This window comes from Zonotrichia albicollis, chromosome 2 (assembly GCF_047830755.1).
Source record: "Zonotrichia albicollis isolate bZonAlb1 chromosome 2, bZonAlb1.hap1, whole genome shotgun sequence".
Taxonomy (NCBI): Eukaryota; Metazoa; Chordata; class Aves; order Passeriformes; family Passerellidae; genus Zonotrichia; species Zonotrichia albicollis.
This window is the reverse complement of record NC_133820.1, coordinates 1,390,902-1,416,735: the sequence shown is the minus strand read 5'-3', so window position 1 is coordinate 1,416,735 and position 25,834 is coordinate 1,390,902. Positions and strand designations below refer to the sequence as shown.

General features: G+C 46.9%; 1 protein-coding gene across 11 annotated transcripts in view; it reads right to left on the bottom strand.

Annotated features, from left to right (window-relative positions):
* The window catches only part of FAM168A (family with sequence similarity 168 member A), a 120,405-nt gene that overhangs the window by 12,841 nt on the left and 81,730 nt on the right, over window positions 1-25,834 (bottom strand). For all 11 annotated transcript variants that reach the window (XR_012577556.1, XR_012577544.1, XR_012577547.1 and 8 more), the window contains one exon: window positions 2,456-2,536. Coding sequence is in view for 3 of the 11 variants with exons in the window: in XM_074530773.1 (XP_074386874.1) it covers window positions 2,456-2,536 (81 nt within the window). In the remaining 8 variants the exon portion in view is untranslated. The remainder of the gene's footprint in view (window positions 1-2,455; window positions 2,537-25,834) is intronic.

The window sequence follows — 25,834 nt, the reverse complement described above, 5'->3', positions numbered from 1 at the left end:
GGGGAATAATTTAACACCTTTTGGGCTCAAACACCAGCAAACATCTACTAGAAACTTGGCATTGGGAGAGGGAGAAATCAAGACTGGCTCCAATCACCATTTCCCTTTCCTCACTGGACCAAAGGGACTCCAAACTTCTCCAAGCTCCTCTCCTTGTTTCCCTCTGATGCTGTTGCAAAGCTTAGGTCATTACATCATTGAATTTCCCATGTGGATCCCAGGATTCTGGGAACCACGAGGTCAAGAGAAGAGCATGAGCATGGCTGACTTCCAGTGAAGCTTCAGGGAGTGTTTGGAGAACATCAGGGACAAAAGCAGGTGGGATTTGAAAATTGGAATTATCTTGGCTCAGGGGTTGATCTCCTGTCAAGACTCTGCATGGAATCCACCAAAATTCATAAGGTTTGAGGCAAGAGACACCTGAGGGAGGAGATCTTCAGGGTGGAGCAGAGAGGGTGGTCAAGCTGGGACAGAATGGTTCTGCTCAAGAGACCTTGCCTGCGTGTACCTCCCAAGAACTCAGAAACCACAACCTCTGTTCCAAGCAGTATTGAGGGGCACCTTTCCCTGGGCAATCTCCACATGGAGAATCAGATGAACTCTAGGTTTGTGATTAGTTTTTAGTGAGCTGGAGGGATTTCTGCCAGCAGGAACCACCCCCTGCCCAGCCTGGGAGCTTTGGAACAGGACTTGTCCATGGATGGGATGTTCAGGAGCAGTTATTCTGCTGGGAACATGCAGCATCTCTTTCTTTTTTAGACTCAATGTCTAAAATCCCTTATTTAATCCCTGATTTAGAATTAGTCTGCTGTTTGACAAATCCAAGATTTTGGCCCCAAGCTGATTCCCAGTGTGTTTGAAGGACACCAGGACCACATTGCTCTCCAGGCTTTTTCCAGCCTCCTGTGTGACAGCAGCTCCTTCAATCTGAGGAAACACTCTCGGTACTGATGGAGGTTTTAGCTCAGCCACTGAACCACAGAATTAGCTCAGCCCAATTCCATTTAGCACAGTTGAGGATGCTGTCACTCTGTCACATGTCCCCACTGCTGGGAGATTTTATGGCACTTCTTTTCCATCAGTTAGCTCTCTGAATCCCTTATTTTTTTTTCCTCCTGCAAGTCTGCTTTCCATTGAGAAGGGACCACTGAGTGTGGTGCTGGGAAGTCCCGAGCAGCACAGCCTGCTCCTGCCTCCCAGAGTGGTTAAAATGGTTTAAAATCCTGCTGTGATATTAAATGGTATTGATTTCAAGAGCTGCAAAAATTGTTTGTAACAGAACCATAGAATGGTTTGGGTTGGAAGGGACCTTAAGGACAATCCAGTTCCAACCCTGTGCCTTGGGCAGGGACCCCTTTACCTAAACCAGGTCTCTTCAACTTGCCCTCATGATTTATGGGAAACTATAAAAGTTTCAGCATTTTCATTCCAATTTTAATTTCTGAATTTTAATCTTCATAGTTTCCTTGCTAGTTTAGAGCTTAGCTGTGTTACCCACTGGTAGGCTTTTGTTCTCCATAAAAATTGACCTGTCAGCTCTCTGGACATCAGAAGATTTCCAAGATGGAAATTATTAAATGGTGTCTAGGATGTACAAGAAGCAATTCAGACCCCCCCAAAAATCCCTATCCTTCAGTGATTTGGGGTTTGCTCTCCCTTGGGTGTTCCCTTGGCCATGTGCCCACTGAGTGGAGGAGCTGCTGCCTGCACAACTGGGGACAAGTGACATTTTGTAATATCCAGGCCAAAATGCCAGAATGCTGCAGTATTTACATTCCTGGCTGAGCAGGGAGGACATTGCCAGCCTCTGGCAGGACAAGCTACTAATAAATTTATGGGCTTTTTCTTATTCTATGGAGTTGTTTTCATTTAATTCCTCCAGTGTTTTATCCTTCAGGGGAAAGGAGGGTGGCCAGCACAAATCCAGGGGAACAAAAATTGTTCCATGTTGCATGTTAAGGCTTTAACGGGAAAAAACTCAGCTGAAGACCTTATTAAAAGCACATAAACCCAAACAAAACACAACAGATCCCTTCCAGAATCATCCACAATAAACAGCTTTACAGAATATGTGTAAACTCTGATGTGGAGAAGACAAAACCAAAAGATTTTGGCAACAAACCGCTCATTCCTGTTTCATCAGCCTTGGAAAGCGCCTGAGCCTGGGGAGCCACTGATTTTATGGCAACTGGGGGACTGAAAACTTGGCAATTTAGGGGAAGAGAGGGCTTAGCAAGACTGGCACAAAGTCCAGCTCTTCTGCTGCACACCGAGCTCCAAAGGCAGCTCCATTTGGAAGGGCTAAAATCCTGCAGCTCTTTTGAGGCAAAACCACTCAGAATAAACATCTCAAGCAAACAAAAGTCAAATTGAAGGGTGAGATGTTATTTTTTATCTGCAGTGCTTGGGAATGGGTGAGCAAGGAATGTTTTGGGGCCTTTCTGAGGATTCTTACCTGGGGCGTAGCCAGGGCTGCTGGTTGGATACATGCTGGGATTGTAGGCTGGGGCAGCAGTGGGATAGCCTGTTGGATAACCTGAAAGGAGAGGAAAACACCATTAGGATTTTATCAATCCAGCAAGGATGGCAGCCCTGAAAAGCAATAAGCAACCTGTGAGAGCACAGAGGCCGCTGAGGGAAAACACAAGTAGATTCCCTGGGGATAGGAGGGACCATGAATGTGCTCCATGTGTGACATCATCAATATTTCATCCTTATTTCTGCAGGAAACAAGGATCAGAATGCAGGTGTGCTCACTGTGCTTTGGAGAAAACTGCTGGGAAAATCCATACTCTGAACATGGAATTCCTGTACAAAACCCCACCAGCACAGCAATATTGGAAAGGATTTCCTGGGCTGTGTAGCAGCCCTTTGGAGAGCTCAGCACTCCCATTGAGCAGAGTTCCTTGCTGAAGGGAAGGCAGGGATCCTGCAGGAAAACATGCCAGCCTTGGATTCACCCATGGCTGCACAGTGCTGTTCCCAGGAGGGACCTGATTACCTGCCAGGCCACCTGGAAGGGCCCTCTGGAGCCAGGCAGGGTTTAATGGGCACTTTGGGCAGGGCTGCAGAGCACCCTCAGCTTGCATCAGCCTCACTGGCCGAGGTCAGAGGGAGTTCAGGGCAGCTGTGTGAGGGAAGTGAGGGGCTGGAAATCCTGGCACAGCCCAGAGCCTGTGTGCACCCACACAGTGCATGTTTGTAGCTGATTTCTAGAGTCCTGTACCTTCTCAGTGATATTTCTAGGGGGCAGTTCTTCACAGCACAGACTCCTTCCTCTGCTTGATGCTGCTTCTCAGTCAGGGCCCCTTTCTCTGACTGCCCCACCCACCCCCTTTTATCCCAGTTACCTTCACTGGCCACAGCTGCAGCCCAATGAAGGCCATCACAGCTGCAGCCCATCTACAACAACCGGGGCTCATCAGGGCAAGGCCTAGACACAGATATTCAAATACAATACAGATATTCTACTGGGACTCCTACTACAGTGCAGGTGTCCAGCATCCAGTTCCTACCTCACTGGAAATTCCTGTCCTCTGTGGAGAGCACAGCCACAACCTCTGCTCCTTTTCCACAGAATCACACCATGTCCTGAGCTGGAAGGGACCCCAAGGATCACCCAGCCCAGCTGCTGTTCCTGTACAGATATCCCAAATCCCACTCTGTGCATCCCTGGAGTGATCTCCAAATGCTCCTGGAGCTCTGTGGAGCCGTGCCCATTCCCTGCCCAGCACCTCTGGGGGAAGAACCTTTCCCTAAAATCCAACCTGAGCATCCCCTGGCACAGCTCCAGCCCTTCCCTGGGGTGCTGTCACTGCTCACCATTTTGCTTTTCATTTCCCTCAGTTTCTTGCAGGTTTTCCCTACAGAAAAGAGCAACACCTGAGCAACTCCATCCTCCTTAGGTGCTGCTGAGTAACCCCCCCTGGCAGAGGGAGCAGGGCATGGTAACCCTGCTTTGCTGGTGGACAGTTTGGCTCTGTGTGTGTCACCTCTTGGGTTATCTGTGTGTCCCCTTGGCCAGCATCCCAGAGCAGAGCCAATGCAATGGCCCTTGGAGAGTGTTTCCATGCCAAGCCCCATTGATGCTGCCTGCTGGCTGCCAGCTAAGGCTGGAAGGAGGTAATTAGCAGTGGATTTACACCCATCTTTTTTAATATTTCATTTTATTAAATAAAAGCCAGCATGGGTCTGTATTTCCCTCTTCTGAGCACCAAAAGAGCCACAGCCCAAATCCCAGTGCTCCCAAAGCCTGGCACCACTGGCTTCTGTGGCAAAATGTTGAGGTTCATTCGAATAAATCTAATTCAACAATCATGGCCACTGTACTGGAATAAATGACTGGATGTTCTACCCTCTCATTTTCATCAGTGATATATTTGGCTTCTAAATCAGGTTAATTAAAAATTGCTGTAGTTAATGTTGGATAAGCAGCAGTTTAACAGATTTTTTTTGGTTGTTTTTTAGGCTACACAGAACTGTGTTTTCATTGTACCCAGGAATATCTAAACCCTTCCAGCAATCAAGAAGCTCCTTAGAAAGTTATTTGCAGATGCAGTGATTGCAAGCAGAGCATTAATGATGAGGATCTTCAATCAGAAACATCCCTTCTCTCCCTCTGAGATGCCATCAATACTCACCCACTGCCAAAATAATGAAAAAACCTTTACTCAGATCAAAAATTATAAGGGGTTATACCTTAAAAAAAAAAGAGCCTGAAATAAGTCAAAGCACAAGAAAATTGAGTTTTGGGGTAAGATTTTCCATCCAGCTGAGTTTTGAAGGATTTATTTCAGGCAGATGGAGGCAACTGTGCATTTATAGAATCACAGAATTGTTCACTTGGAAAGGACCTTCAGGACCATCAGGTCCAAGCCCAGCCCAGCATTGCCAGGGCCACCACTGACCCATGTCCCCAAATGCCACATCTACACCTATTTTAAAACCCTCCAGTGCTGGGGATTTAACTGGTTTTCCTCCTTTTTTTGGATTTATTTTATGCTCGGCAGGACTCTTCCTTCCTGTGGTATCTTTTGTTCTTCTGAAGGTAAGTTATGGCTGGGTTTGCATTCATTTCAGCTCAAATAAATATGGTTTCTATCAAGGAAGCTTTAATAGCTTTGGATGCCAAGAGAAGCCCTGCTCTGCACTATCTTCCACTCTGATCTCATAAACTTTGATAAGTGCTGACCTCCAGCAAGAAAACTTGTCCTTTCTATTTTAAGGCAAAGCAGAGATGGGAAAGGTACAGGAAAATTAGTGTGGATTGCTCCTTTTTTTGGACATAGTGAAAAATAAGAAAGCAGCAGAATCTGGGGCAATTTGTGCCAGAAGAAACATGCCTGGCAATTCCCAGCACTCAAAATCCAGCAGGTTTAAAAATACATGAGGCATTTTTTATTTAGCAGGGCCTGTTGTGATTGGACAAAGGGAAAGGTTGCAAAGTGCAGGAGGGTTGATTTAGATTAGATATGAGGGTGACATTTCTTACAATGAGGGTGATAAAACATTGGCACAGCGTGGCCAGAGCAGCTGTGGCTGCCCCTGGATCCCTGGAAGTGTCCAAGACCAGATTGGATAGAGCAGCCTGGGATAATGGAAGGTGTCCCTGCCCATAGACACTGGATGACCTTTAAAATGTCCCTTCTGACCCAAAACTACTCCATAATATTATAATTTTTATATCTTCTTGGTTTTGCACCTTTTGTTTGCTGGCTCTTCCTCACCCCCCAAATAATCCCAAATCAGCTCCCATATGGAAGAAAAAGCTGAGCTCCCCATGATGGTCCCAATGCCTTACATCCCCTTGGGTACCAAACAAAATCAGGATCCAGCAACCAGGAATGATCTCAGGAGAGGTGACACCACCAAAGCCTGCAGCATCCTGCTCTGGTTTTCCCCCTGGAAAACCCAAGACACCTCCTGTAAACTCCTGCTCCTGCTGCTGACAGCGCTCCCCTCCTGCCATTCTGTCCTGCCCCGTCACCTTGAATGAAAAACAACAGCAAGAGGCTCAAACCCACTTGACATATAATGTCAGGAACAGAAAGAAAATATCCTTTACTTCCTATGGATCTGCACATGACAGGACTCCGTCTCTGCTGGGCTTGAGGCCTTGCGCTGGTGCAGAAGGGGAGAAAATGAGATGAAAAATATTGAACAAAATTTATTAGATTCCTCGTAGAAGAAATCCAAAGTTGTTTTGTGGCTTATTTTAATTTAATATCATCTCCACAATCAATAGGAGTAAGAAAGGCAGTGTTCATTTAATCTCCTCCCCAGGGAAAACACACAGCACTGCAGCTCTGGGAAGCACTGGCTGAGCAGCTTTAAAAATCACCACACAAAAACTGTGCAAAGCAAAAAGCACATGGGGCTGCTTCAAGCAGGTATTTAAAAGCCATCTTTAAGTTTTCATGTACTTTAAATGTTTCTGTAGCAAAATCACCTAAATAACACCCAATACATAAGTGCTAAGGCTATGAAGGTTCTCTTGAAATTCTTGAAAGAGAATTTGCTTTTCTTTGGCTACAGAACCCATGCTTGGTCCATGGTCTCAGCCTCCCAGCCACTGGGAATTGTCACTTCCAACACTGAATTCCAGAATGTGCCATTTCACTTTTTCAAGAGTAGTTTCATTGACCATTATCTGATCAAGGCCTTAATTGCTACGAGCAGCTGACATTAATTTACAAGACAAAATATTCTCCTTTTTTCTTTTCCTTCACCACTCTCAAGCAGCACAGACCTCTGAAAGTAGCCATGTCACAAGGATTTTTACAGGATGATAAAGTCCCTTATCTAAGGGCAGGACAAAGCACCATAAACCCACACTTCAGCTCCTTGAGCTGCCAAGGACTCCAGCTCCACACTCGCTGCAATGGAGAGCTCAATTAACCACCAGCAATCCCTGCAAGGAGAGGGCAGGCAGCCACACAAAACTGTCCCTCTTGTGGCATCCACTGCACTTTGAGATAAATGAGATAAATTTGAGGTAATATGAGGTAAAATTGCTGCCCAGGGCACAGGTGAGTCCCCATACCTGAATGGGATGGATGTGGTGCTTGGGGACGTGGGTCAGTAGTGTCTTGGGCAGTTGTGGGGCAATGGCTGCACTCAGTGGTCCTGAAGGGCTTTTCCAACCCAATCCTGTGCTTCTGTTTCACCAATCCCCCCTCTAAACGCTGTTAGCCACTGTCCAGCCCTTTGTTTGTGCTGAGTGACAGCTTTGAAGCTGCAGCAGCCCCAGGAACATTCCTGCTTCATGAGCACCTCCCCGGGTCAGCCAGATGGAGCCAAAGCATTTTCCCCTGCAAAACACTTTCATGTTCTATTTTAAGCCCATCCAGCATTTCTCATTCTTTAGTGCCCAGCCCTCAGAAATTCTTCAAAAACAGGATTTGCAAGCACCTTCTCAGGACAAAAACGTGAGAAGCCTCATGCCTTCAACTACTCACAGATGTAAATCCATTCCCTTTCGAGCTATTGGGAATTCATTCCTGCAGAGAATCCCACGTGGGGAAATGAATGATGTGCAGCTTTGGTACTTGAGGAATTACCCCAGAAGTGAGAAATGAGAGAGCAGACACCATGTAGGCTCCCTGGCACGGCTCCACCAAGCCTCCAGCAGCCAGACTGGCAGGAAAGGCTCCTGAAGGTTGATTTGGGAGCAGTGAGAGCGGAAAGAACCTGCCTGGAGGTGGGATGGAGAGGGGACACGGGGAAAGGGGCTGAGGAGGACGTGTGGGAGCTCCTCCTGCAGTGGAAACCAGCCTGCAGAGAGGGAGAGCTGCAGCATTTCCCGAAGGACTCGCAGCAGGGCTGTCACCAAAGCTTGCTCTCCTATGCCATGAATCAATCTCATTCCAGAAGGATCTTCCCAGCCTGCTCCTCACACAGCGGCAGAGCTCCAGGCTGAGGCTGTGCATCTCCTCCTGCCTTTTGGAATGTCCCTCAGCACGTGGGATTCAGGGAGGGACCTCTGAGCAGCCTCTCACACAGGGCAGTGCCAGACCTTCCCTGCTCTGTTTAAAGCATCTCTGGGTGAATCCTGCTCTGCCAGCCCAGGGCAGGGAGGATGGGAGAACCTCTCCTTCCTTCCCTCACCACACAGATCCATTTGGCACATTTCCATGGCAAGTTCTTCCCAAACCTCTCCCTACAAGCAGCCAGGTGAATGCACCTGGATGCTGCAGGAGCCCAGGGGCTGGAGCAGGTTTCATTTCCCACTGATCATCCCACACAAGCACGGCTACCCCATCACTCACTCACCTCCCTGCCATGAAACTATTCCAGCCCACTCATGCTAAATGCATGTAAAAATAGAGGAAAAGCTGAAAGCAAGGGTGGGACTGTTCTGAAGAGCAAGTTAATGGATGGTTGAGAATCCAGCACTTCTGAAGGCTCTGAGGATAATAAATGCATTTGTTCCCATGAAAAAATGCCACCCCCTTATTACTGTTTCAAGCCTCATCAGCCCAAGAGTGGAGCAGTCAAATGAATGTGGATGCACCAGACACAGCAAGGGCTTTAAAAAAAGATTTGCGCTCACATTTGACAATCTCACTCCTGGAGACCTTTTCAGTTGATTTTTTTCCCTGAAAGGTCCTTCCCTTTAAATAAACAGCAACCATTGCCTGCTCATTACACAGCGCCATGCAAAACCAACTATGGATTCCCTCCGCCCTGTAAATATTTTGCTCAAATTCCACTGTGTGCGAAAGCACAGCTCCTCAAGGAATTTTCCTCAGGGCTTATCCACATTTTACCTGGTGAGCACAAGGCTTGGAGGCCAAGGATGGAAACTCCACAGGTACCACACAGAGAAACACAACCGCCCCAAAATCCCCACAGGGATCTGGCAGGAAATATTGCCTTTTATGCCCATTTCCTTTCTGAAGCACTGCTGCCAGGGCTGGCAGTGGCACAGGGGTGCTGGGGACAAAAGCTCCAGCCCTGGCAGGACAGCTGAGCCACGAGGCACTGTCTGTTTGTCCCCATCCCACAGGGTGACAGTGGGGACACAATGGGGTTCTGCCTGCCTGGAGGAGCTTTTCCCAGCTGGAGCTCACAGGCAAGGGGATGGATGGATGGATGGATGGATGGATGGATGGATGGATGGATGGATGGATGGATGGATGGATGGAAGCACTGTTGTGAACACACATTGCCCTGATTTTCTCTTGCTCAAACCACATTTGCTTTCAGACCAGTTTTTTAAGGCTCAGTACAGTGGCAAGCTGTAGGACAACAGAGATGGTTCCATTCTTATTTCAATTCCACCTCAGTTTTACTTCCCACCTACATCCAAAACAAACCCCCCAGGCCTTACTGCAGCTGTCTGGGTATGGGATGTGTTTGGATGAGCAAAACTCATCCTGAAAACTGGGATCAACTGTCCAAAAATATTAGAGAGATTGTTGCCTGCTTAGTGCACACGCTATAAATAAACCAGAGTGATAGAACTTGTCAGACTGTCAATCAATATCACTTCTGGGCCACAGACATGTGTCACATCCTCTCCTGTGCTCAGACAAGGCTCTGTGGGAAAGAACTTCTGGAAAAGGCTTTAAGTTGTGCAATATTGATTCTCCTTGCAATGATTTGCTTCGTTCTGTACGTGAAGAATCCCAAACAGGGTATGAACAGCCCCTACTGATAAAATAAAAGGCTTTGTTGCTCCACAGAAAGTGGAAGCCTGAGATAAAGAAGCTCCTTTGCAGTTTTTCTTAAATACTCAATTGTGGCTCAAGCTTATCCAATAATGCTCCCCAGGGAAATATTCAGCTGGAAAGATTTAAAATAAATTAAGAAGGCAGAAGAGTGCTCAGCTTGAAACAGACCATGTGGTATTGGAACCCCAGGATGGTTTGAGCCCACCCAGTTCCACCATGTCCTTCCAGTGTCCCAGGTTGCTCCAAGCCCTGTCCAACCTGGCCCTGGACACTGCCAGGAATGCCTTCATTTGCTTTTCAATCATGAATTTGCCATTCCCTGAATTTGTGGAGGGTGAGGAGAGCCTCGCCTGGAGGCTCCTGGTGTGCCCTGGCAGAGTTTTTATGGCAGCTCCAGAGGGGTGAGAAGGCCCTTTCTGGAGGGGCTGGGAATGGAAATGCAGGCAGGACTCCGTGCTCTCCATGCCCTCAGGTTATAGGTTACAGCAAGGCATTTACAATAATATTTACAGTATTTACAATAGCCCTTTGTGATGTCCAAAATGCACTTGTTCATCTGGCTAATTCTCAATCCATCCTTTTCAGCTCTGCTCCCAAGCCAGGAGCCAAAAAGACAATCAGTTAAAAACTCAGTTTTCTGCTCCAGCTGTAATTCCTGCTCCGGCACAGAGTGTGGTGCATGCAAAACCCCTGTGCTTCCAGCTAGGGAAAGGCAACTGCTCCACATTCCTGATGCCTTCCTGGATCCTGGATATGGGAATTTGTCCCTGTTTTCTGTCTATTGTCATTTATTTTTTCTGCCAAGCTGGTGTTTGCAACAACTGGGTACAAAACAGAATCCTGGAATGGCTTGGATTGAAAGGTGATGGCACAAAGCTCCTGCCTTTTAGTTTTTCTTATTCCAAATGCTTGGATTGAATTTGCCAGGCTTGGAACTGCCTTAAAAAATGGTATTCCAAGTGTGTGGCCAAAGCCAAGGTGCCCAGCAATGCCCTGAGCATGATCAATGATTAACACAACAGCAACTAGCAACTGCCTGGTAATTAATCAATTAAACAGCAATCCATCAATTAATTGACTAATTAAGTCTCTCTGTAGCACAACATAGTCCTGGCTCCCATCTCTGCTTTTTACACTCCACTTTGTCCTCTGGCACTGGCAGCATCCTCCTGATTTCATCCTTGATTCACACCCTTGAACAACATCTCTGGGGACACCACATTTCCTTTTTCAGCTCATTTTAGTCATAGGCAGCTCCAGAACAGTCAAAACAATGCTACAAATCAAATTACTGCCCCAAAGGGCCAGTTTCAAAGTACAAACGTCATGATTTTCATTTGCAAAGCTAAAAATTCAAAATGATAAAATATTTAGTGTTACAAGAAGAGGCCAAACTCTAGGAAGACTCAGGTTTAGGGATCACAACAGCCTTAGATATTGAAATTTTGAAATGCTCATTAACTTTCAAATGTCCATATGGTATTTTGGACATTTTGGCCTCAGACCAGAGAAGTGAATTGCTCTCGAATCCATTGGCTATGGACAAACACAGCAGCAGATGGAGCACACAGAGAATATTAACAAAAGCAGGTTTTGGGTGTTAAAAGGCTTAATGGGTCTCTCACACGTATTTGGGCCAGGAGATGGGATTCAAATTATGCTTGGGGGAAGCTGAGAATCCCTAATATTTGAACTGGCAAAACTCCACAGTGCTGTTTGACAAACGGCTCTGGTGGAAATAAAATCTGATTTCACCAGCTTGGAAGTGCAAAGGTTCTGCCAGAAAGGCAGCAGGGATACAGTGATCCCACACAGATCCCTTATCTCAAGGTTTTTGTTACTGATTTTCCAGCCAAGAGCTGGGATGAGATTCCCTGACCCTTGAAAATCCTACCAGCTCCTGCCCAACTCACCAAAATCCAGGGAGGAAGAACAGCACTGGAATCATGGGGCTGTGCAGAATTTATTACTTCTGGTTCATAAACTGAATTTTCAACCCCTAAAGAAGTGTTATAAACCATGCTCATGGCCTATAATCCCTCTTCTAAGAAAAAAAAAAAACAAAACAAAACCACAAACCCAAGCAATTTCTGGGAATACTTGAATTAGAGCTATGTTTTTGCACCTGGTGTTCTGGTAGAGAGTGTCTCTTCAGAAAGCTTAGGAAGAAAAAAAAAATAGATACAAAAAAGAAAATAGAAATTCTTCCCCTCCATCCTGTAAATATTTTATTCCTTACAAAAAGCCCAGAAGAAACTTCAAACATAATAAACCCCACAGCTGAGGGATGTTTTAGCACAGTTTTCATTTGCTTGTTTTAAAACAAGGATTTCTACACTGGCCTAACTCAGCAAAGCAATTACTAATGAAGTAAATTACATTTTATGGTTGAGGTGCATCCTCCTGGTTGCTCAAGCAGGTAAAAAGTGATAAATTAGTGGCAGCTCTTTTTTTCCTTGTTTTTAACACAGGGAAGCAGGCAGGCTTGTTTAAAAAAAAAAAAAAATCCCAAGATTTGTGTGGGGCAATTATTTCACATGGATAACTGGGAGAGCCCTGTGACTCTCAGGGTGGATGGCAGATGGGGAGCGAGGGAGGAGGATGGAAAATGATTTCATGGAAAGGATTGTCCAGGCTGCCCAGGGAAGTGGTGGAGTCCCCATCCCCAGAGGGATTTAAAATATGAGGTTGCTCAAAGCTCCATCCAAGCTGGCCCTGGAGACTTCCAGAGACAGGGGAATTAAAGACCCTCTGCACCCTCATTTTAGAGGGGCACTGCTGGGTTGTGTTTAGGGAATAGCTGTGACTTTCACACCCTCCAGGATTTGGGGATTCTCTGCTGTGATCCCAGCAATCCCCTCAGGAATTCAGTCCAGGAGCCGATTTCTGGGCAGGAACGTGGGGACCTGGCAAACCCAAAATGAGTCACTGTACTGCAGGTAGGGAGGCTGCCTTAAAAATAGCACATCCAGCGTGGCTGGGAAACAGCAAAAAGGATCAGCAGCTCCCTCCAGGAACAGCAAATTGGAGTAATGGACTGGGATGGAAAAGGGAGAGGGGAAAAGAGAAAAGCTCAGGAGTGAAAGGAGTGAAAGGCACGATCTCGAGCACAATAAAACCAGAGGGCTCACATCAGCCCCCTCCTGTACTGGGGGCTGCTGGGCTGAAAAAATCAGCTTAAAAAAGACAAGATGACTAATTATGGTTTGGGACTCAGAATATCAGCAGGCTTTGGTTTTACCAGCAGAACCTGAGGGATGATTTAAGTGAGGAGTGAAGAGGCACCCAGGGGAATCTCTCAGACAGACTTAAAAATTGTTACCAAAAAAACATGCAACAGTATAAAACTGCCATTAATTCATGGCATCAAATATACTTCATAAAATACCATTTGGGGCATTTGAAACTGAAAATAGCAATATATACACACAGGTATGGATTATGGAGAGAATCACTGAATGCTTGGTGGAAAAGGACATTAAAGCTCATGCAGTTCCCGCCACCATGGGCAGGGACAGCTTCCCCTGTCCCAGCTTGCTCCAAGCCTCATCCAACCAGGCCTTGGACAATTCCAGGCATCCAGGGGCAGCCACAGCTTCTCTGGGCAACCTGTTTCCCCTACAGAGCCAAAACTCCTGGCAGGTTTTGTCTTCTGCCTAAAAACATTAACAGGAACAGCTGAGAAATAAAGGATCAGCCCAGGTCGTGTCTACATTCAGAAATAACTAAAATAGGAAAAATAAACCAAGTTTGTATTTATCCTGGCACAACATGACTGGCAGCACGAGGTCCCTCCCCAGTTCTTCTGTAGGCAGTGGTGCTGCTCTCCCTTCAGATGCCCTGGAATCCTCCTCTGCCTGGATTTGTGCCTCCCACTCCATCTCAGCACGGCTCAGACCTCCTGTCATCCACAAAGTCCTGGTCTACTTCCAAGCAGGGCAAGCAGAAGCAGCATCTATTTGATTGGATGGGGCTCTTTTAAAAGCTCTATGGAAAGAATGCACTGAAATGATTCTAAATCCTCAGCTACAAAACACTGAGACAACTCCTCATCTCTGAGCTCTTTATGGAGTCACACATTGCAGCTGGGGCTGGCCCTGGATCCCTGGCAGTGTCCCAGGCCAGGCTGGACAGGGCTTGGAGCAGCTGGGACAGTGAAGGTGTCCCTGCCTGTGATGGCAAAGGAGGCTCTGAGGAAGCTTTCCCATGGCCTAAAGAAATGAGCAATTTCCTCCAGGAATCTGGTTTTAACAGACTGATGGGAAATGGAGCAGCCTTAGGAATCACTCCTGAAGATTTTGCTGCAAGCGCCAGCTCCAGGTCACCTGGCAAACATCAGGCAGGTCACAGGCAGTTTGGTGTCACCTCAGTGACATCCTGGGCATCCTTGCTGGCACAAAGTGACTCCAAATACCCACAGGCAGCTGCTCAGGCAGTGCTCCTGCTCAATGCCAATGGACTTCTGCACATTTCCAGGACAAGATCAATGCCTTGCAATTAATTTATCCCAGGATAAATTGCAGGATCTCCTCACAGCAATAAATTGAGGGAAACCACGACAGAACAGCAGCTTCATTTCCCAGGTGGATTTCTACCATGTGGCACTCACCCCCTGCCTCCCCAGGTCACCCATGGCTCAAATCCAAGCTGTTATCCTTAAATAAAGTGAAATGAGACCTGAGATCCAAAATCCAGCTGAAGTCAAGCACTGCCCCAGCACTGCCATCAAGAACTGGGCTTTCTGCCCCAACCCTTCTCAAAAATTACAGCACCAACAGCAAAGAAATTGGGAAATATAACAAGAATCGAAAGACTCAGTTTTAGCATTAAATTTCCAGTGAAACAAATTAATTAGAAACCTGGAATTCTCTACATTTACTTTGGAAGCATTTCAGGAAATGTATACTAGTTGGAAGTACCAGAGAGTCACAGACAGGTTGGGTTAGAAGGGATCTGAAAGCTCATCCAATTCCAACCCTTTGAGTGGGCAGGGACTCCTTCCACCACCCCAGGCTGCTCCAAGCCCCAGCCAGCCTGGACACTTCAGAGATGGGGCAGCCACAGCTTGGGAAATGTATCAGACTTGCAAATGTCACAGAGAAAAAATGACTTGAGGCCAGTTTGTCACTGTCACAGCTCTGGCTGAATAAGGTTTAAAAATGCACAAAGACAATCATCTCCTTTTGCAGCAGGTTTTCCTCCCTATCAAAAATAAGCTAACACACAAACCACTTAAAACAGATTTGTAAAGGGCCCTCACAGGCTGTAAGCCACAACTAAAAATGCTTTTAATGCCATAAAATAGGAAGCAAAGTTTTACAGCAGAATATTTTGTATAAAATTTTTGACTGGTTTGAGTTGTTAGAGACTTTAAAAAAGATCTAATTCCAATCATCAGCCAAGGGCAGGGACATCTTCCACCATCCCAGCTTGCTCCAAGCCCCATCCAAGCTGGCCTTGAACACTTCCAGGGATGCAGGGACAGCCACAGCTGCTCTGGGCACCCTGGGCCAGGCCTTACCACCCTCACAGGGAGGAATTTTTCCCAATATCCCATCTAATTATAGTCATTCCATGATCATATTCTTGTGAGTTGTAGTGCATGGGGAAAGCAGGAGAAAAAGTTGAGTGTTGAGAGCTGTCATCAGTCCCACGGCAAGCTGCTGGAGGAGTTTATTGCAATAAATACAGGCCTTTGGGATCCAAAGTCTGACCACAGTGCCTTGGACTGGTCCAGGGTTATCAGCCAAGGGGAGGAAAGGAATTTCCAGAATGGGCCTATTTAGCAGCAGAAGTATTTCAGGAAGGGAATTATTGTGGGTATGATGTCACACATTCCAGAGAACACTTAGATGTGCTCACTAAAAGGAAAGAATGGAATGGAAGGAATAGAAGAGATTAGAAAGGAATTGTTCAGTTGGAAGGGATCTACAACCATCAGTCCAGCTGCAAACTGGGTTCAGTTCAAAGGCTCAGTCAGTAAAAATTGATATCTGCAGCTTCAGTGCTCACCCTGTAGGAACCTGAAAAACTGGAGAATAAAAAATGTTGAGGAGAACAGCTCAAGGAATGAGCTTTGGAGAATGGATCAAGGAATACCCATCTCTGCAGACAGAGCCATGGATAGTCACTCACCTCCCAGCTGCAAATTCCAGGCTCTCCACAGCCCATCCTCACCCCCCTTAAATGTCTCTTCTCATCACTGTAACCCTCTCAGCCTGCTCACAGCCCAGTGTTTTAATCTTGCCATATTAAAGATGATTCTAGCAGGCACTTCAAAAGAAAAGGAGCCAATAAGAAACAAACAGTTGGAGGTCAGGGGCTTTCCCTGCTCGGCTCACAAAATAAAGAGGTGAGATTCCTTCCCCCCTCGGTTCCTCTGTGCAGATTTTAATTGCTTTTCTGACATCTACAGAATGTAATCTTCTTCCTGTGTTGTTCCTAGGATTAGGGCAGGACGAAGGTAAAGCTATTTTTGATTAATATGGAAATCAGAAATTACTTTCCAGAGAAAACTGGGGACTGTTCCTAATGCTGCTTTATCTTTGGGGAATTACAAATCTGAAGAGTAACAAGAGTGAGATGGCAGCTCACTCAGTCTTCCAACCTGTGCAAAATATGCTTAAAGACTTTCAAAAATCTCTTCTGATGGAAATATGTGATTAATATAGTTAAGGGAGTGTTCAAGCTGAAGACAAAGAGAGTTAAATCCCCACAGAACAGAGAATATCAGTTTATCTGGGGGGAAAAAAAGGTGGGGAGGCCACAGGGTGCAAGAAAAGCTTCCTGTGTTTGAGGAGAAATGTAGTAGCTAATGTAATGGTTAAATTTGTTCCCAATTCAATGCTGTTCTTGCTGAAGTGCAAATATTCCTCATGACCATTCAGCTGAATTTCTAATGGGCGAAAACGTAAAGAATTCGGTGGCACTGAGCTCCTCCTATTTGTGTGAAGGGAAGAATGTGGAGGGAAATTAATAAACAGGAGGGGATGGAGCGAAAGGACAAAAGGGGATGACTTTAAACTGAAGGAAAGCAGGGATGGATGGGGTATTGGGAAGGAATTGTTCCCTGTGAGGGTGGGCAGGCCCTGGCACAGCTGTGGCTGCCCTGGATCCCTGGCAGTGCCCAAGGCCAGGCTGGATGGGCTTGGAGCAGCCTGGGACACTGGAAGGTGTCCCTGCCATGGCAGGGGTGGCACTGGATGGGATTTAAGTCCCTCCTAACTCAAACCAGTCTGGGATTCTGTACCTGGAGATAAAGACTCAAAGCCATGTCAGCATCCTCATCTTCCTGCCAGCAGTGCCTGCAGGAGCAGGAGACTGGAGATGATCTAGGAGTGAAACAGGGACATCCTGAGCCTGGGGAATTTCCCTTGAGATCCCTGTGAAGTCCTCCCCAAACCCTGTTCCCACAGAGCCGTGTGTGTTCACTGAACAATGGCAGACCAACCATATACTGCTCTGCTTTTTAATGTTATCACTGGATGCATGAGATTTAATGGGATTTTCAAATGGAATGGCAGCACTTCAGCTTTGCCTGGAAACAAAGGCATTGACTCTGCCTACCAGAGAGGAGTGAAAAGGAGACAACTGCATTTTATCTTGAAAGCCCTCAGACACTTTCAAACAGATCCAGGAATCAAAAGCTCTATGTAAAGAGAAGAAAAGCCCTTCAGGACCTCTTGGGCCACGCTTCTGTTTTTAAAAATGACAAGATGTGGGAGTAGGATATTTAGTGTAAAGATACAATGTGGGAGCACAAGGCTTGGCATGTCCAAAATTGATTTAGATGTGGGAAAACACTGAAGCCTGCAAACTCAGAGGTTCAGCTTTGTGTGCTGGAGAGAAAAAATTCCCAGTGACATTGTCACGTTCTGTGGGGATCCAGCAGCACAATGAGGATATTTATATATATAGATATAAAGTAATTCCCCATTGGCCTGTCCCTCCATGCCTGTCCCCAGTCCCTCTCAGCTCTCCTGGAGCCCCTTCAGGCCCTGCCAGGGCTCTGAGCTCTCCAGGTGAGCACCCCCAGCTCTGCCAGCCTGGCTCCAGCCCCTCTGGGCTCTCTGCTGTTCCTGCCGTGTCCCCAGGGCTGCAGGTGGGCTCTCACCTGGGCTCAGGGACTGAATCCCCCTTTTCCTGCTGCCCACACTGAGGGATCAGCCCAGGGGATCGGGGCTGATGGAGCACAGGGCCGGATTCTCCCGCAGGAATACAAATTCCACAATTACAATATTATTTTAGCAGTTGGCCATGGTGACATTTCCTGCTGTTAGGTGGCACTGGTCCTGCCAGGATAGATTAGCAAGGCTCACCAAACATTTTGTTTGGCTGAGGAGCTGCTGAAGGGCACTGCCTCCTTATTCCGTTAAAAGCGCCGCAGGAGCCCGCTAACATTTTCCTGTTGATCTCCACTGCTCTGATAAATGGAAAGCTCATCCCTTCCTCCAGGAGGAGAGGAGACATTTTTAGGAAGGGAAGCCAATTTCCCCTCAGTGTTATCGAGTTAGAGCAGGTAGTTGAGTTTCTAAAGGTGTTAAGGTTGTTTTGTTGGTCTCCTACTGAGCACTGGCCAAGCTCTTGGAATGGAGACAGAGGAGCTTCAGCTCTGCAGGCAAATTCCCACAGAGCAGGGAGGGAAGGGTCAGTACATCCATCCTGACACTGATGGAACACATCTGAACGCACAGAGCTTAGAACAAGTACTGCTGAGCAGCCCTCAGCACACCAGGGGCGAGAGAAAGGAGAAAAACCCAACCATCTTTGGAGAGATGAACAATCCTTCTCGTTATCAACACTTCATTTAGTATCTCAGTTGCTTAAACCCAATTATATCCAGAAAAGACAACTGTGAATGAAGAGGATCTGAGCAACCCCAGATAATGGCAGAAGATAAAAACCCACTCCAAGAGTAATGACCTGATTTGGCATTCATCAGTCGCTGGGTAATGAGCAAATGCTGATTTCAAATCTAAATTCATGTCAAATGCTTCTGGATAAAATTAACTCCCAGCATATTTCAAAACACCCATTCCAAGTGTCGCTGCTGCTTCCTCCCTTCCCCTCCAGCAGACCAGAGTCTCTCCTCTTCCACAGCTCCTGCTCTTCCTCCTTCCACCACTTGCCACATTCTTCCAGGCCCTGGTCCTGGCAATGTCCAAGGCCAGGTTGGAAGGGTCCTGGAGCAGCCTGGGATAGGGGAAGGAAGGTGTCCCTGCCCATGGTGGCCTGCTTGGATGAGATGACCTTTAAAGATCCCTCCCATCCCAATCTGTCCTGTGATTTTATGACTCTGAAATATCCCTAAGGATATTTCCCACCCTCTGCCATTTCCCAGTGCCCTGACCCTCTGATCAGCACTCTGAGTGTGCCTCCGCACAGGAACACCCTTGGCACATCACACATACAGAGAGTTTGCATTCCATGCAGGAAGAGACACCCTTGTGTCCTGGTTCTGTATTAAACAATAAATTCAGGGCTTTAAAAGTGCAGCACAAGTGGAGACAGGCAGGGGTGTCTCCCAAGCAGGTGTGTGTCAGCAGGAGACTGAAAAAAGAGGGAAAATCTCCCCTGTATCCTGCAGCACCAACTCCTGGTGTGAGCCTCAGCTCCCCCTGATCCATCGCTGCTGTCCTCTTTGGCCTTACCCGTGTTTTTCACACAGGCTGTGCAATCTGTGACTGGCACCCATCTGATTTAAACCACTGATTATTTATTTCCCAAGAAACTGGCACTGCAGGAGATTTGTTGTCACTGGTAGCAGTGAACACATCCAAACACACTGCTTCTGCTTTGGAAATGTTTAGGTTGGGAATGACCTCAAAGATCATCAAGTCCCACCATTCCCCCAGCACTGACAAAGCCACCACTGCCCCATGTCCTCAAATGTCACATCCACATGGCTTTAAATCCCTAACAGGGATGGGGCCTCCACCATTTCCCTGGGCAGTGACTGCTAGGGCTGGAAAACACTTTTCATGTGGAAATTTTCTCAGTATCCAATTTAACCTCCCCTGCCCAGCCTGAGGCCGTTCCCTCTCCTCCTGTCCCTGTTCCCCCCTGGCTGTCCCCTCCTGTCAGGAGCTGTGCAGAGCCACAAGGTCCCCCCTGAGCCCCCTTTGCTCCAGCTGAGCCCCTGCCCAGCTCCCTCAGCCCCTCCTGGGGCTCCAGCTCCATTGCCATCCCTGGATAAATATGGCCAGATGTGCACAAACTGATGCCAACAGATTTCGATTAAAAAAGCCCTGGCATCATCCTGCAGGGTGATGGAGAATTGTGGTAAAAGCTCTCACCACCACCCCAGACCATCAAAGTGTTTGCAAAGACCACAGAACACCATTTAGACAGCAAATTCTCTTAATTCTGGCTGTGTGAAAAGAGTGGCACAAAGAAAAAAAATCCTCTAAGCCTGCAAAGTGTTGGTGGGAAGGGATTATAAGAACAAAAATGTTGTGGGCCATGGGTGGAGGACAGGACTCCCACCCAGCAGCCTCCAGAGGAGGCCTCAGGGCCCTTGTTGCCTGCTGCTCCCTACAATTTAACCACTTTTTGACCTTAAAGAACCCTGAAGCTGGTGGGTAATCCAGCTGTGATGAGATTTCCTACTCCTTGATGAAACATCTGAAGCTGCTGTTCAGTCTGTTGATGGATCCTTTTAAATGTCTGAAGCTGCTTTTTTCCTGGGTTTTTTTTTGAGGATGAAGGGCACCCAGTGGACACCCAGCAGGGACTGCACAAGGTCAGAATAATGGTTCTGCAAAAGCAGGAAAAATCTGACAACAAAGCCTGTTTCTCTCTCCTCCTTGAGCTATTCCTCTACTGACTTGTTGTACTCTGGACAACCAGGCTCTGAATCAAGAAGTGGCTTCTCCAGCTCCAGCTTTTCCTGAAGGGGAATTTAAAGCTCTTTACTCCCTAAGGGACAACTCAGGTGGTGTCTCCTACAGACCATGCTGTCCAAACAGTATTTCAGCTTGTGTTCATCCCTTCATGGTGCTGCTCTGTGCTGGGGGTGCTGACTGAAGCAGATGTTGAAAAACAACCCCAAATCCCAAAGTCCCACTAAAAATACAGGAGAGCTGCTATTTCCAGAACCTTCCTCACCCTTTGGTCAGCTCTGCAGGAAACAGTGAAGGAGGGGAAAACCACAGCTTGTAAGCACAGAGCCTGTGCTGTGTCAATGTTCCTGCACAGGCACTGCCAGCTCTGGGGGGGTCAGAACATCCCTGTGAGTCAAACACCAATTAAATCCATACAGGGGAGGTTTGGAGGGGTAAAATCCATCCAGGGGAGGTTTGGAGGGGTAAAACCCATCCAGGGCAGGTTTGGAGGGGTAAAGTGATCTGCAAAAGCTCATTCAGCAGCCACAACCAAAGCCCTGAGCAGAACTTTAATCCATCACCCACCCCCACCTGCCACAAACAAGATCCTCTTATCAGCCTGGCCTTTTAATACACCAGCTAAGATATTGACTGTGAAACATTTCTTTCTCTTCCCAGCCCCAAACTGCTGCAGCAAAAGCAATAATCCACCTGCAGCCCCAGCAGCCAGGAGGAAGCACTCCTGAGATCCATTGGTTTGTACACGAGCGTGGGACTGACTGTTCAGTGATGCCCAGGAGGGAGCTGGGGTCATGAACACCAAAAAAAAAAAAAGGAAAAAAAGCAAAAGTAAAGAAAAGAAAAGTAGGTCAAGCAATTCACATTTGCTGAAAAGGACAAAGAACGCTGCAGATTTTATATTACCTTATGCAATTGCTACCAAATATCTGAAGCATCCTTTTTATCTGATTCAAATCCCACATGAGTAATCCATGATTAAATTTAGTGGGTGTGAAATTTCATTAGGTCGTTCAATTTTAAGCAGATTGGATAATGAAGTTCCGTCGTCCTTCAGAATTAAGGGGGAAAAAATTAATACTGTAATTTTTATCTCACTCCCAGCCTTCCCCCATCTGTGAGATTATTCTCATTCATGTAAGACATCCATGTCCTGCTGCTCCATCCTTGAGCCACGTGACCTTGGAGATGGAGAGAGGGAACTGCCTGGAAATGCTGGCAAAAGCCAAACCCAAACCAGACTTTATCAGGTGCTTTTCTGGGATAAACACAGACCAGATATTTGAGTTTCCTTGCAAGAGACACGGAGCAGATTCCAGCAGGGATGTCTTCTAAAATACTGTGATTTCTCAAAAAAATCCCTTTGGACTAACTCAGTGATATCACAATGGGAAAAATGTGAACAGGTAGCAGATGCTGCTTTAAGTCTTAATTCCCTACTCCAAAGAGCAAGATAATTCAAGGGGAAGCAACCAGCTCCCTTCATGCAAAAAGGCTCCATGTTAAGATAAAATGAAAGATTTGGAGTTTTTCTTGGGTTTTAAACTCTGCTTTTTTAAAACAAATAATGGTTTGAATTCAGACTTTACATGGAATTCCTGATGGATTTTTAGAAGAGCATTGGTGCAGTGGAGTGTGCAATCCATGAGCCTCTCATTTCACTGTACATCATCCTGTGTTTCCCACTTAGGACCAATAAACTTTGTTCATCCACCCCCTACAGATAATAAATCCAATTAAATTTCCACCTTAATCCAAAATTTAATTGTATAATCCTTGGGAAGAGCCTGGCTGAGAAGGAGTTAAACAACAGGCCTGATTCATCTTGCTGTGTTTTCAGGCAGCTGAAGGCACTCTGTGCCAGTACAAATAAATAATATCTCTATCCACATCACAACCAAGTATTTTCCTCTTGATGTTGTTCACCAAAGCATGATGACAAATGATGGCTGGAGAAACGGGAGTTGTCAATTCTGCCTTAATCTTGTTTCCTTTTGGGCTTGACAGAAGTTTATCCCTTTCTCTAAATGGCCACCAGGTGCTTCCAGCAAATGAACTGAACACAGCAAACACCAACCTGCCTTCCACAGCCTTCTGTGCTCTATTACTGGGGAGTTTTCTCAGGAAAGAAGAAAAAAACTCTCAAAACTTCAGTGGAGAAGCTGAAGCTTCGCACATCCCGAGAACCCTCAAGGAAAATACACGTCAGGTAAGACGATGATATTCGATGGGACAAATCAACACATGTCAGCCTCAACATTTATTAAAAGTGCATCCCAACATCACCCATCCATGATAAACTGTTGTTATCATGTTGTTGTTATCATATTTCTAGAGTCCCATTCCTTCTGGGTGGTTCTCTCACAAGCAGCTCCTCACAGCAGTGTTGCTTCTGTATCAGGGCATCTCCAAGGCTCTCCCTGAGCAGCCAACCCATCCCTTTTATCCCAGTTATCTTCATTAAGGACATTAAGGACCCAGTGAAGGACATCACAGCTGCAGCCCATCTAGAACAACTGGGATTGGGGCAAGGCCGCTTGTACAATGCATAGATTTTACTATAACTCAAAGGCCACCTATACAATGCATACTAAGATTCAATGGCCACAGCATGAGAAGGATGTGGAGAGAGCCCAGAGGGGGCCCCAGAGCTGCTCCAAGGTTGAAGCCAATTTGGGAGAGCTGGGGGTGCTCACCTGGAGAGGAGAAGGCTCCAGGGAGAGCTCAGAGCCCTGGCAGGGCCTGAAGGGGCTCCAGGAGAGCTGCAGAGGGACTGGGGACAAGGATGGAGGGACAGGACACAGGGAATGGCTTCCCAGAGGGCAGGGATGGGAGATTGGGAATTGGGAATTGTTCCCTGTGAGGGTGGGCAGGCCCTGGCACAGCTGTGGCTGCCCCTGGATCCCTGGCAGTGCCCCAGGCCAGGCTGGATGGAGCTTGGAGCACCTGGGACAGTGGAGGTGTCCCTGCCGTGGCAGGGGTGGCACTGGATGGCTTTAAGGTCCCTCCCAGCCCAAACCAGTCTGTGATTCTGTGAAACAAATCCTAGTAGGAATTAATTTGAGAGTCTCTGGAGTGGGCGTTGTGAGACATCAGTCAGGCATCAACAGCAAAACAAATTAACACCACAAAATAGTGAAAAACAGAGGAGCCAAACCTGCATCTTTAAATAGCCCAGAGAGCTTTTCCTGTCAGTAGCAATTTTCTGGCCAAGCTCCACCACATCCTCTCCCTACTTCCCCCAAACCTGCATTTTTCACATGACTAAAATGCTCATCCAAGTCTGGATCAGAGAACCCTCAGGCTGTTTATCCCCCCTGCAGTTTCACGTTCACCTTCTCCTCCCACCTCACCTTCTCTGCCTGTCCTGGATGCTTTCCCTGACCTCCCCTCCCATGGAACCACCCCACCCACAGCACTGGATGTCTCCAGAGCTCAAAGGGCAGAACTGACACCACAGGGAACTGGAAATGCAGTGACTCCAGGTAATCCATGTGGCTACACCAGGCTTGCTCCTGGGCCAGGAGTGCAGCTCCTGTCACACTTCAGTGTCCAGGGGGTGACACATGCAGGATGCCTTGGATCTGGAGGAGAACCCAGAGGAGAACATGCAGGAGAAGCAGGGGAGGGAGGTTATTTGGTGGTGCAGGGAATGTTATAGGACTGGCTCTGGGAAAAAGCAGGAGTGCCATGCTACCACGGAAGGAGAGAGAGGAACAAAAATGAGGAATTTATGAATGTCCAGTTCAGACTTTGCCTTATTCAGGGGATCAGTGGGATCCTGTGGGAAGCTGTGGTAGATCAGAGCCTGGAGAGTGAGATAACTGTTGATAAAGGACGGATGAGTTACAGACCAATTAAACAATGTGCACAAACACAATCCACAGTGCCAGATGAGATGGGCCTGGGGGTGCCAAGGGAGCTGGCTGCTGTCACTGCCACCGTCACCTCCCAGTGGTCACAGGGATGGGGAATGTCCCTGGTCACTGGGAAAAGGGCAACATCACAGCCACCTTCAGAAAAGGAAATGCCAGCCCAGCAGCCTCACTCCCTGCCCAGAGATTCACCAGCAAATCCTTCTGAAACCACAACCTTCCAAACCAAATGATTCTGGTACTTACTACCCAGAGTGTCTGACACAGAATTATTCAATAATTGCTATTTCATGTTTCCTCTGCTCCTCTTCTGCACTTCAGATCCTGCTGCTTCTGCCTTCTCTCCCCTGGATTGGTGTCTTTTTGTTCCATATTTGCAATTACAACAAGCACAGGTTCACAAATAGGAGATAGAAATATATTTTCCACCTGAATTTGGGCACTCAGAGGTGCTGGATTCATTCTGGGCACTGTGCTCTCAGTGGAGTCAAGGAAGCGACACTGGGTGGAGGAAGAGCATGGAGTCAGCATGTGCTCATTTGTCTGCTAACAGGGATAAATTAGAACTTGGGAATAGCTTTAATCATTCCTGTTGAAGCTAATTCCCTCTTGATGGTTTGTTTATGTGGGCAGTTCTGCCCTTAAGCTTAATGAAAAAGGTAAATAAAGCAGAGTGCAGTCATGAGAGAGGGACTGAGCTGTCAGAGCCAGAGCTTCTGTATCCTTTCCTAATGATTTATAAGAAAGAGCCAAACCCCAAACCCAATTCCCACAGTGAGTTACAGCTGCCAGAAAATGCCACAAAATGGAGCTTTATGATTTAATGCAAGACTCGTACATCAGAAGAGCTTTTCTCCCTGTCCAAGAAGCTCCCTGTACTCTGGAAAATGAACTGGGAATAGAGCACAGACAGTCTGGCAGGAAAAAAAAAATAAAAAAGAGTGCAACGAGAATGCATTTAAATTAATATTTGGCAGGAGATAAAGGAGTAAGAGGTAAAACAAGGGGAGAAGAATTAAATTCCAAATTGACGGAATTCCTTCCCGTGGGATCCGGCCACCAAATGTTCCAGACATGTCTGCTGCTCTCCCTGGGTACTTCCATGGAGAGATATCAGCTCCCTGCTGGTACAAACAGGGGAAAGGCTCCTTGCCTGAGCTGACCCGGCCTCAGTGTCCTGGACAGGCTGTTCTGGCTCATTTGTGCTGCTCTGCTGCTGTGATATCAGCCAGCCCTTGGCTTGGGGAGGGCTCTCCATAAATTCTGAATTCATCCAGGGTGGCTCCGCTTCTCTATTAACTTATGGAAGAAAAGCAAACCCATCAAAATCGTTTTGACATATGGATTAATAATGAAAAGTGAGGAGGAAAGTAGGAAAGCAGCCAGTTCAATATATTAATAACACCAGCCAGGCCAGACAGAGCACAAGAATAGAAGGAGGGAA